At 33.4% G+C, this 14,366-nt stretch overlaps 1 protein-coding gene across 1 annotated transcript in view; it reads right to left on the bottom strand.

The window, feature by feature from the left end:
• The window catches only part of LOC148306511 (uncharacterized), a gene marked incomplete at its 5' end in the record, with an annotated part of 30,452 nt that extends 16,939 nt beyond the window's left edge, over positions 1–13,513 (bottom strand). Inside the window, one exon of the mRNA XM_088264880.1 lies at positions 13,316–13,513. Coding sequence (XP_088121006.1) covers positions 13,316–13,513 — 198 coding nt within the window. The remainder of the gene's footprint in view (positions 1–13,315) is intronic.
• Between the last annotated feature and the right edge of the window lie 853 nt (positions 13,514–14,366).

Below are 14,366 nucleotides of genomic sequence, written 5' to 3' on the forward strand. Positions count from 1 at the left end.
AATACACAAGTTAAAAATATATATATATAAAGAAAATATTAATTATTATTTATATTTGAAGCACTAACTTTGTGATTTTCCATTTTATAATTAAAATGTAGCTTTGTTTTAAAATCACTGTAAATATTTTATTATAACTTAATTATAATGTCTACCGGTTTCGAAGCTAACCGCTTCTTTATCAAGACTGATTAATCAATAAACCTTTCATAATTTTATCGATAATGCTTGCAATATTTCCTTATATCATTCGAACATCTGTTGTACAACATTTTGCCGCTCATTCATTTGAGAGAACGCACTTCGACTGCATTCAGTTTCATATTCATAATAAAGTAGTAAATTTCAGTTCAATTAATAAAATATTTTTTTATTCATTGATTTGGCATCAACTTTGTGGAATAACATGATGATTTAAACATAAAAATAAAACACTTGTGTAAAACCACTTTATAAATTAAGTAATTAATTTGTATGGACACGGGAGTCGTGTTTGAATGTCTTCATAAACTCAAAAAGTGGTATTATACAATAGTCATACATTGTTCAACAGAACTACATTCAGTCTACTTTTATCCTTCTTTTTCCAACTTTACGCTTTATTTCCATTCAAAAGGGTTGCTACCAGGACTCCGTTGTGCACTGCTAGTTAACTTTTATAACAAATTATCAGAATTTTATTTGATTTTGTGAATGTTTTTTTTTTATTGACTGAACGCCCCAATAAAATCAAACTTTATTTTCAAAAAAACAGCCACGGAGTGAGGCATATTCGAAACCATTTTTCCCTTTCACATTCCGGAAGGCATTTCAACCCCAATGTATACATCAAAACCACCCCCTGCGGTACAGGATGCTTCAAAAATTAATGCAATTCATCATAAGTAACAACAGGGTGTTCCGGTCGGCGTGCACTCCCCATTGAATAAAAAACATTTTTTATGAGGTATAGGATAGGTCAGGATTATCAAATATATATATATATATATATATATATATATATATATATATATATATATATATATATATATATATATATATATATATATATATATATATATATATATATATATACATATATATGTATATATATATATATATATATATATATATATATATATATATATATATATATATATATATATATATATACATATACAAATATATGTATTTATACATAAATATATATATATATATATATATATATATATATATATATATATATATATATATATATATATATATATATATATATACATATAATTACATAATGTACACATATCAAGTTTTAATTATTTAAATTTAACATTGTCCGCCTCCGTAGTGTAATGGTCAGCACGCTCGGCTAACATACTGGAGGTCCCAGGTTCGGTTCCCAGGGGGAGGGGTTAAATAAATATTAGTGATTTTTTCACTTTATTATACATTCAACATAACCCTGGACTGGTATTTGAAGCGGAAGGCTGATCACCTTTCCTTCATGTGTTAATGATAAAGATAACACTGCGTTTATATGATGCAGTGCCCTATGCACCATAGAGTGCGGATAAGGGTTTGAATGAAAAATGAAATATTTAACATTACGGTATTTAAGCACAAAACATTGGCTATCTCCGTAGTGTAGTGGTCAGCGATTGGTAAATGTGCTGGAGGTCCCGGGTTCGATTCCCAGAGGGTTCAAAATAAATCCAAGTGATTAATTAATAATTTTATAAATTTAACTGAAGGTAACGAACTCACTACCACGCCGCCTCTCCGCAAGGGTAGCCAGAGAGAATGGACTTGGTATGATCAAGTGTTTCAAGGGACGTACGATGGATGTTCGAATGGTGATATTAGGATAGTATGCAAAGCTGAGACAAAGAATATAGATAAAATAAGGAAAGGTGCGATGAGATGGTTTGGGTTTGGGAATTAAATGAGTGAAGAAAAAACATTAAGAAAAAAATTGTAAGAAATATGTGTTTGGTAATAGAAGCGGAGGAAGACCAACGTAATTTCGGCATGATCAAGTATTTCAAACATTTGAAAGTGGTCATGTCAACAGTCGAATAATCGCCGGTCATGTATAAGTATATGAGGAGATACATAATGTGAAAAAACTCGTCAAAGAACGTCGATGTTTTATTCGTTAAAAAAATAATAATTTCGCTGGTTGTGAAAAACCACCCTTGTAAAGATTTGTCATAAAACTCACCCTCGTGACAGGGTGCTCCATCCCTTGTGCGGTGGTCTCGTTTAAACCGAATTACAATTCTGATTATGTGAGAACGTAATACGAATCACAGGAAGAAAGACGTATCTATCATTTATGTCTAATGGAGATATTTATCTCCTTGAATGTATTAAAAAATATTAAAAAATATTTTTTTAAAATTATTAATTGTTAAATTAAACACTTGTTAAAAAACACATAGAAATTAATATTTTAACAATTCGCTCACTCCTTTCAACAACGTCATATATCAAAAACTTGATTTTTCAGGAGATCGTTTTTAAAGTTTAAGAATATTATAATAATAATAAAACCCTTATCCGCACCCGAATGGTGCATAGGGCACTGTGTCATACAAACGCAGTGTTATTTTGATCGTTTTTACACATGAAGGAAAGGTGATCAGCCCTCCGCTTCAGGTACCAGTCCATGGTAATATTGAATAAATATTACAGTGAAAAAATCAGTAATATTTATTTTACCCCCCTTGGGAATCGAACTCGGGACCTCCAGAACGGTAGCCGAGCGTGCTGACCATTACACTACGGAGGCGGACAACAAGAATATTATAAAATGTTATAAAAATAAATATCAAGCCACTCATTGAACTTTTTTCTGTGCAACAAATCTTTTGGTAAAACTATTTTCTAAAAGGTTTTTTCTCCATTTCAAAAATATTTAGTATACTTCAAAAAAAAAAATTAAACAATACCTTTTCTTCAAAATGAAAAAAAAAACAACACATTCTGCTTTATAGCGGGTAAATATGAAGTTAAAAATATGCCGCTTTTGCTGGGATATAGTAATATAAAAGCTTCTTTTCAAATCACTGATAGATGTCTCAAGTGAAGTTCTAGTGATTCAATAACAATGTTTCTGAATTGGTTCATACATATAGTACTAATAAATGCAACTCCCATCTAAGAAACACATTGAAAGAAGGCGTACATCCTGGCTGGACCACTTGAGAGAGTGGTTCCACTGTAGCACTGAGGCGCTGTTTAGACCGGCTGCAGACAGAGTATTGCTATGACGCTTGCCAACCTTTGGTGTGCAGTGCCTCAATAAGACTACAGTATTATATTACAAGAGAATTTCGAAGGTAAATGCAGCATAGGAAGAAGGCGTATTTCCTGGCTGGACCACTTGAGAGAGCGGTTCCACTGTAGTACTAAGTGGAGGTAGGAAAAGTCACCGGTAGCAAGTGTTGCGTAAATTTCCACGTGTGAACACACGTGTGAAACGACCCTCGCACGTGCACACGTAAATGCAAACATTGCACAATTTATATTTTAATATGAGATATACTATCGACATGATTTTGATAGCGTCATAAAAATTACATAAAATAAATACGTATCTCAGCTTCTATGTGTATATGTACCTTTTTAACATATAAAAACCATTTTTAATCTCAATATTGCTTGGTAAATACCAATTTTCATTAAATTTATTTTGACACATCGCTCACTCCTTTCAACAACGTCATATATCACAAAACTTGATTTTTCAGGGTAACGTTTTTAAAGTTTAAAAATATAATAAAATGTATTCAAAATGAATATCAAGCCACTTAATAAACTTTTTACTGTGTAATAGATCTTTTTCTGAAAAACTGAATGTTTGAAGAGTTGTTTAATTTTTATTAAAAAAAAAATTAAACAACTCTTCAAAATGCAAAAACAACATTTTCTGCCCTGTAGCGAATAAATATTAAGTTAATAATATGCCGCTTTTGCTGGGATAAAGTACATTTTCTGGGCATTCCGAAAACACGCACAAATGAAAATTGACGATTTTTGATATATGACGTTGTTAAAAGGAGTGAGCAATATATGTCTTATCTTTGATAATACGATTATGGTGAAGTAATGAGAAATAATAATTGATAATATGGGTTACTGTATCTCGGCTAATATGACAACATATGGTGTGATGTTTGTAGAGGGGGATCGAGAGTGTATGCTGAAGTGAAAATTAATAAGATTGAATGAAATAACTCAGTAATAGCGATCCCATTGGGACGATAACGAAGCATCAAAGGTGGCTGCAGATAAAGCTACTCGTTGGCTGGAAGCACAGTGAAAAGATAAAGCTAGAAATAGGATTTGGAAAAAAAGAAAAAAAAAACGCTAAAACCAGGGCTTTTTTTTAACATAAAAAAGGTCTCGGAACTCACTTCATGTCAAACTTTTTAGAAAAAAAATTGTATTCAAATATTTATTTATTTACAACATTTTAAGTGTGTGTCCAAATACTTGTTCACACTCAAAATGTTGTAAATAAATTGAATGGTTAAATTACAAGCTAAAATTATAAAAACATAAATTATATATTCTGGCGTTTCTCATATATGTGATTACGATCCAGGATTCGGGCCTCGCATACTAATAAAAGAGTTTCTGCTCAATAAAAAGCTTCTTTTCATCTCACCAATAGATGTCTCTAGTTAAGTTCTAGTGATTCAATAACAACGCTTCAAAATTGGTTCATATATATAGAACTTCCAAGAATTTGAGTAGTGTGGTTGTCAATAATGGGTACAATAGGTGAATGTTACGCTTGTGTAAAACGGTCACAAAAACCAGCCTATGACGGTCGTCAGCCCTGCAAAGGCCCAGACTTCTATATTCTTCTTCATCGTTGATTGATGTCAAAAAATAATATTAAAGCAAGTTTATAGATATACCCATACACTAGTTGTATTATGGGCATGCCACGAATTCGGCAATGCCGGAATGGCGATGGGAATGCACAGACACGTGGCGGTCACGTGGCTCGACGTCATTTCCTGTTGACGATTCATTGGTGACGTTTCAGAAATGTCAAGGGTAGTTTCACTCGGTTAGGGGTTACTCCGCAAGAAGGGGTTTGGGTAAGAGTGATTGAAAAAGGTCAAACGCGTAAATATTTATAAATATAAATAAAAATACAACGAATTTTCATGGTCATTTTTACATCTCAATATAGATTAAGAAGAATACGAACTTCTGGATATTAACAGGACCTACGATCTGTCATAGGCTGGTCAAGTGATCATCAAACATGCAGAAACACATTATTACAACCGTAGCCACGTATCAGTGGAGCCATATCGAAAACACTTGAGAAATATGGAAAAAAATAGGTACATATTTTGTGTGTCCTATCCCAACATAGATGTAGAAGAGGATGGATGTCTGGGTATTTACAAGGCTAACGATCTGTCATAGGCTTAAGTATGGATGTCAATCACGTATAGAATGGTGAATGTTATAAGCGTAAAAAGTGAATACGTAAATCAGCCTATGGCGGATCGAAAGCTCTGTGAATTTCCAGACTTGTATATTCTTCTCCATTTATGTTGAGATATTTATATACCTATATAAATATTCCTTCCTTATAAGTGGATAAAAACCATAACTTCTGAACACATTTGGACACACTAAAAATATTGTACAATTTTTAGTAGTGTGGATGTCAATCATGGATAGAGAATGGTGAATGTTACATGCGTATGAAGTGATTGTATAAAACATCGTGAGACAGGTCGTTAGCCGTGTAAATGCTCAGACACCCATATTAATTTATTAATTGATTCGGCAATCAATTCGTGGTAATATCTAACCATTTTTTAATATAAGTTTTACATGGAAAATATCACTATTTCTTAAACTCCATACAAACACGTATTTCGATGCATTCCGTATCGTTTTTCGTACTAACGCTGTTAACATTGTATATAACGCGGTGTTTGAAAATGACGCGGAATGCATCAAAACGCGTGTCACAATAGATTTTAAGATATAGTGGTATTTACCAAGTAAAACTTAAATTAAAAATCCACGTTTTTCTTTATATACGTTGAAATCTAAGTACAAATAACTCCTATGTGGGGTCAAGCCCATAATTTATAAACACAGATTTTTACACACAAAATATTGTATTTTTTTTAAACATTTCTGAAGTGATTTATGGTAGATATAGATATGGCTCAACTGATATGAGACTGGTTGTAATAATATGTGTCTATGGTGCGCTGTGTTATCATAAACAGTAATCAAGTGCTTCGGCAAATCGATTTGAAACTAATAAGCGAGCAATCAACTCACTGACATCTGCCATTCAGTAGGTGAATCTACAGATAAGTGGGTCTTATCTTTGATAATTGATTACCGAATGTTTTCATACTATACAAAGCTCCCATATCATATATAATATCATATATAATATCATATGAAAAACATGGACGAATATTTGTCCGAAAAAGTGAAACCATCGTTGTGATTGTTTTTTTTTTCTCTTAAAATGAAATATTTGTAGTTTATATTGGCACTTGTAATTATTTTATTTCTGATAACTATTGTATTCTTGACAGTGCCGTTTTATTATAACCTAAAATAAAATGTATACCCACACACAGGCCATGCCTTTGTGGGATCTTTTTTTGTATTAATATTATATATATCGCTCAATCCTTTCAAGAACGTCATAAATCAAAAATCGTGAATTTGCAGTTGTGCATGTTTTCGGAATGCCTAGAAAATTTACTATATCCCAGCAAAAGAGGCACATTTTTAAATTAATATTTACCCGCTACAGGGCAGAAACTGTTGTTTTTGCATTTTGAAGAAAATGTATTGTTTTATTATATTTTTAAATAAACTAAATATTTTTCAAATGGAGAAAAAACCTTCAGGTTTAACCTAAAAAGATCTGTTGCACAGTAAAAAGTTCAATAAGTGGCTTGATATTTATTTTTAATACATTGTGTTGTATTTTAAACTTTAAAAACGTTCTCCTGAAAAATCAAGTTTTTTGATTTGTGACGTTCTTGAAAGGAGTGAGCGATATGTACTTTCTTGTACTTGTACTTGTAATTATGATATATTGTAAAATGAAAAATTGTTAAAAATTTATATTAGAAAAAATAAATAATATGTATTACGTTTTTACTATTTTTTCTTGTTTGCATTCTTTAGGTTGAATTTTAATTGTCAGTATCCTTCCAAATGGATGACTTTGGTCATACCGGGTCGGGGGTTGATTTTCTGTATATTATTTTCCCATTTCACTCAAAGGGTGGATTTGCGAGGACAATGGCCACTCGCACCGGAAGATGTGATCCCTTCCCCTCTTCGAAACGTTTAAATCCCATTTGGATAGCTTGTCGAATGTGTGTATTTCTATTTTATTGAGCTCACATTGAAATAATCGCAATTTGACACACGCGATCGTGTACAGTTCATTAGGTCATAAATAGAGCCGATATTGATTTATTTATTTATATTAATAATAATAAATAAAACCCTTATCCGCACCCCAATGGTGCATAGGGCACTGTGTCATATTAACGCAGTGTTGAAAGGTGATCAGCCCTCCGCCTCAGGTACCAGTCCATGGTAATATTGAATAAATATTACAGTGAAAAAATCACTTATATTTATTTTACCCCCCTTGGGAATCGAACCCGGGACCTCCAGAACGGTAGCCGAGCGTGCTGACCATTACACTACGGAGGCGGACATTATTTATATTAATTAATATATTACAATGATTAAAGAAAACACTTCGTTTTTTACAACTTGAGTTTTATTATAGACTACATGTTTCAGAAGTTAAACTTCCATCATTCAGGTCTACACAGGTTATTATACAGACCTGAATGATGGAAATTTAAATTCTGAAACATGTAGTCTATAATAAAACACAAGTGGTAAAAAACAAGTGTTTTCTTTAATCATCGTAACATGTCTTACCACAAAGTTAATGCCGAAACAATAAATAAAATAATTGATATAATTGAAAAAAAAAAAAGAGAAATGTTTGTGTTTATTATTGTTATGTTTCGTCCGGCTCCGTTGAGTTATGGTCAGCACGCTGGGCTGCGGTACTGGAGGTCCCGGGTTCGATTCCCAGGGGGGTTCAAATAAATATAAGTGATTTTTTCACTGTAATATTTATTCAATATTAACCTGGACTGGTACCTGAAGCGGAGGGCTGATAACCTTTCCTTCATGTATAAACGATCAAGATAACACTGCGTTTATATGAAGCAGTGCCCTATGCACCATTGGGGTGCGGATAAGGGTTTTATATTATATAATATATATTTTTTATAAAAAAGAAAAATGTTTGTGTTTAATTATTGTAATTTTTATTATGTTTCGTCCGGCTCCGTAGTGTTATTGTCAGCACGCTGGGCTGCGGTACTGGAGGTCCCGGTTTCGATTCCCAGGGGGGGGTCAAATAAATATAAGTGATTTTTTCACTCTAATATTTATTCAATATTACCATGGACTGGTACCTGAAGCTGAGGGCTGATCACGTTTCCTTCGCGTGTTAACGAACAAGAAAACATTGCTTTTATATGATGCAGTGCCCTATGCACCATTGGGGTGTGGATAAGGGTTCGAAAATGGAATTGTTATTATTTATTTATTATTGTTATTATTATTTACAAAAAGACCTCAATTTTATACTATTTCTGTGAACCTTAGCAGCTTATTATTAGAAATAGGTATCAAATTGACAAGCGCCGTGGCGTAGTTTGGTAGACGCTAGACTGCGAAGCTGGCGTCGCGGGTGCACGAAAAGTTTGATTTCAATTGGTCTGGGCGTTTGTGGTATATTTTCACATCCACCTTCCTTATCATTGCTATTCTACAATACCTGCTGAAAAGCTTCTAAAATAGAAGCTCAACGATTTTCATTTAATTCATTCCGAAAGCCAACCTAAAAGAATGCTCATATCGTTCACTCCTTTCATGAACGTCATAAATCAAAAAACTTTATTATTCAGGAGAACGTTTTTAAAGTTAAAAAATATAATACAACGTATTAAAAATAAATATCAAGCCAATTATTGAACTTTTTACTGTGTAACAGATCTTTTTAGGTAAAACTTGAAGGTTATTTCTCCATTTGAAAAATATTTAAAAAAAAAAATAAACAATACCTTTTCTTCGAAATGCAAAAACAACACTGTCTGCCCCGTAGCGGGTAAATATTAAGTTAAAAATATGCCTCTTTTGCTGGGATATAGTACATTCTCTGGGCATTCCGAAAACATACACAACTGAAAATTGTCAATTTTTGGTTTATGACGTTCTCGAAAGGAGTGAGCGACATACTTGGTACAAGCAGGAAATGAAAGCTCGCCACTGTCTTCCCAGGGCCGGGTCGCGGGCTATCTGCGGCCCGCACTTGTGGGAGGAGTCCGCCGCTCCATTGTTGTCCGGTGCCCTATTTAGCGAGACAATGGAAGCGCCGCTGGGATCTCTTTTAGGTCCGCTTTATTTCCAATTCAAAACGGGCAATGTGACGTCACCGGATTTTGTGTTTTGTATCCAGCCCAGCTGTGGGAACTGGGAATTGATGTACACGGGTATTTATGGTGTGTGCGATGTCAAATATGGGGTACAAAGACAAAAGGAGAATTGACCATTTATCAAGTATTTGAATTACATATATAAGGTGTCTTTTTGAGATTTGCTTATTAAACTGGAAAAATTGTTTCTGCAGACTGTCAATTTGATTTTTAGTGAGGCAATAGCAATGGATCTTCCTCGATAACTAGAGGTAGACTAAAAATTTCATGGATGCTGCAGAGAGAGAACATGGTTCGAAGATATGGCCTAAGAGACAGAAGGACCTACAACCTGAGGACGAGGAGAGCTGACCCCAGCAGTCGAAAAAGACGTTTTGAAGTCGCCAAGAAGAAAAAGTTGATTTGTAGTGAGTACGTTTTCCCATTTCACCATGAATATACTGAATGACCATTATGCGCGTCGTGGGTTCGGTGAATAGGTCGAAAACAATATTCAGCTTGATCCTCTTTTTCAAACGCAAAATTTTGTTCACCGATAAGGCACATTATTGGTTATATGACTATGTCGATAAGCAGAATTGCCGAATTTGGAGTCGAGAAACCCAGAAGCCTTTGTCGAAACGCCCTTACATCCATTTATAGTCACAAGATCGCTACAGAACTACGATTACTGATCCCTCAGTTGAAAGGCATTGATCATTGATGTATATATATATATATATATATATATATATATATATATATATATATATATATATATATATATATATATATATATATATATATATATATATATATACAATATATATATATATATATATATATATATATATATATATATATATACAATATATATATATATATATATATATATATATATATATATATATATATATATATATATATATATATATATATATTTATATATATATATATATATATATATATATATTTGTAATAAAATACCTAGGTACCTACCTATAGATTTTATTAAGTACCTACATAAAGCAGATCACGCAAATCTACCACCAGATGTCGCATGCGTCGCACTGAATAAAACAAGAGAATCAGATAGAAAGAAAAATTTTGTGAACTGTCAGAATCAGATAGATAGAAAAATATTGTAAAGATTAATTAAGAATTAACTTTTACTATCGTTTCTTTAATTACAAAGCAACACACTGTTTATTTTTTTTATTATACACCCACTAATTTACAAAGAAGAATATTACCACGTTTTATATATATATATATATATATATATATATATATATATATATATATATATATATATATATATATATATATATATATATATATATATATATATATATATATATATATATATATATATATATATATATTTATATATATATATATATATATATATATATATATATATATATATATATATATATATATATATATATATATATATATATATATATATATATATATATATATATATATATATATATATATATATATATATATATATATATATATATATATATATATATATATATATATATATATATATACACTTATATGTGTGTGTGCGTGAGTAATATCAATGACTCCAACGGTACATTAAAATAATAAAAAAAAATGTATTTTAAAAACATCAACCTCTTGCAGTTAATTCAAACGTCATTTAAGATAAATTGATGCCATTTTAACCCCCCGTGAATAATTCATAGAAAACCATCATGAGACAATTTTCAACCTCGTGCATAGAGAATCGCATTACGCCCGCACTCACTCAGCGGCGGAATGCAATTTGTGCATTAAAATGGCGAAGTGCATAAATTCAAAGTGTGTTGCATTAGCCGCCCGTCTTGCCATGTCGAAAGACGGCACGTGGCGGGGCTAGGCGCGCCGCCGGGGGGTCGGCCAATTATTACTGTTATGATAATAATTCATTTTGGACCCCGCGCGGTCAATTTGGGGTTGGAGCACTCCCCTACATATCTGGCGTATTAAAATTGAGTTTAAAACGTATTAATTCGATTAATCTTGCGCTTAATAATTTTGAGTGGAGAAATAATAGTAAAATGAATTCAAGAGGTGAATGTGGTTGGTAATGGAAGCAGAGGAAGACCGAGGAAAACTTGACATGATCAAGTGAGAGTATTACGATTCAATAGTTTTGGAATAATTATAAGATCCAATTGTGATGATATGGTAGTTTCACAGTAATTTCACATCAGTCTACAGTTGATCAGATGATAGAATGGTTAATCCGAAACCAGTAGTCATAAAGTAGTATTTATAAGTGGTATTACACAAAGTAAACGATGAATGATAAGGAGATATTGAAAGCTGTCCCACCGCATTCCCAAATTTGATACAGAAGCATCTAAGCTTCCTGACAGACCTTCTCTTGCAAAGCAATTTTTTGTTTTGTTTTATGAACTTAGTTGCGAAAGTTTTAGAAAATGTGAATATGTTATAATAATGAGAGTGTTATGTTACCATACCACACAGTTTACAATGCCTTTTACATACAAAATATATAATAAAATGACCCGCTGAATAAATCATACTAGGCCATTTTATTTTCGGTATTGAATCTCCTCCCAGCTCGGATCTAAAACTGTGCTCTCTAAACAATGACGGTTTCCCGGGCTTTCTTGCGCCGCGACAGGAAGGGAGGGAAACGGAAACCAGAATCAAGATGGCGAACCGGAAGTGACAACTAAATGTGCGGCGCGGAAGCGGCGGGCGAGAGAATGTCAGCCATCCAGAGGCAGAGGCAGGAGTAATCCAGGATTCGGGAAATTCGGGAAATTCTGGAACGGAACTGGAAGCGTCTCCGGGAATAGTTCGCTATCGTGTGACAATGGGTGCGTATGCTTTGAATAAAATCATTTCCCATAATTATGGGAAATTTGTTATGTCTGCATAGGAATAACATGATAACATTCAGGGCTGGTTTTACACAAAATAAACGATGAATGATAAGGAGAGTATTATATTACCATACCATAAAGTGAATGATGAATGATAAGGAGAGTGCTATATTACCATACCACAAAGTTAACAATATTTTGAATGTAAAAAATATTCAGTGATGGATTTACGTACAAGCTAAAAAATAAGCCGTAGCTCTGGCTGCAAAATCGGTGCCCGTAATATAACTAACTAACAGAAGAGGTAAGCAGAGAGAGTAGAACTTGATATGAAACATCTATTATTGTTCCCTTTTTTATGAAAGAAGATTGAAGTCTGAGCATCCCACGACTCACGACCTGGCATTCGGCTGGCTTTAGGGATGACTTTATACAATTGTATAACGTTCACCATTCTGCCAGTATATGGGTAGTAGAAAACTTGGTATGATCAAGTATTTCAAACACTTGAAAGTGGTCAGGTCAATTTATGAGGCGAATAATTAGAAAAAGGAGCAGAGGAAGACCGAAAAAAACTTGACACGATCAGGAATGCCAAATACTCGAAATCAGTCAGGTTAGGGGTCGAAACAATCGGTGGATATGTATAAGGAGATGCACGAACGTGGAAGAGGCGAAGAATGTTTGCAAAGTCTAAGTGATGTGTTGTTCTATTCTCTCTGCCTACCCCTGCAGGGAAGCGTCGTGATGGTTAGTAAGTTAGTTAGTTTTGGTCAGGTCAGCAGGAGTCGGAGGGTATGTATTTGGAGACGCGTGAATGTGGAAAGAGTAAAGATTATCTGCAAAGATTGATTGGTATGGCGTTCTGTCCTCACTGCCTAGAGGCGTGATGGTCAGGTAGTTAGTATAGGCAGCTAGAGAGAAGGATGAAGTGCATACCTGTTGATGCTGGAGACGCTGGGTACATTGTCCTGGGAGCATATCCCCTCGGAGAGCAGCCGATCTCGGATCTCCCACGCGAACATGGTCGGGTTCTCCCTCTTGTACGCTGCGATGGCGTCCACCACGGGCGGGGTGGCTACCTTGGGCTTGCTGCCCCCTATCACGCCGGCCTTGAAGCTGCCAGTTTCATAATACCTGTACACATAAGAAAAACATGATACTTATTAGGTGCCGCGAACAAAAATCGACATCTCTATATATTTATAGGTTTGGCGTTTAATTTGTAGAACTCTATTTTTTCAATTCAATTCAATTCAAACCCTTATCCGCACCCCAATGGTGCATAGGGCACTGCATTATATAAACACAGTGTTATCTTGATCGTTAACAGATGAAGGAAAGGTGATCAGCCCTCCGCTTCAGGTACCAGTCCAGGGTAATATTGAATAAATATTAGAGTGAAAAAATCACTTATATTTATTTGACCCCCCCTGGGAATCGAACCCGGGACCTCCAGAATGGTAGCTGACCATTATACTACGGAGGCGGACTCCATTTAAATTTATGTATTAAATGTTAAAATCCAACACTGATATTTTGAATCTGCTAAGTTGTATTTTATTGTTTAAAAAAAATATACATATGAAAATTGTTTCACCTAGTGATGGCATTTTTAAACGAATGTTAGTTTGAAAATGCCATAACTAGAAACAATTGTCACATTTTTTGGCTAACTAAGTAGACTGAAAAAATCAGTACAACATTTTGAGTGTGTCCAAATACTTATTCACAAAATCTGGATTATCTCCACTTACAGGAGTTATTTTCATGTTATTTTTTGACATCTCATCAAAGATTCAAGAGTTTCTGCATAGTAAAAAGCTTCTTTACATCTCACCAATAGATGTCTCTAGTGAAGTTCCAGTGATTCAAGAACAAGGTTTCTAAATTGGTTCATATATATATATATATATATATATATATATATATATATATATATATATATATATATATATATATATATATATATATATATATATATATATAT

The sequence above is a fragment of the Brachycentrus maculatus genome, unplaced genomic scaffold, assembly GCF_059751285.1.
Source record: "Brachycentrus maculatus isolate JH-2025_06_01 unplaced genomic scaffold, ASM5975128v1 h1tg000239l, whole genome shotgun sequence".
NCBI lineage: Eukaryota > Metazoa > Arthropoda > Insecta > Trichoptera > Brachycentridae > Brachycentrus > Brachycentrus maculatus.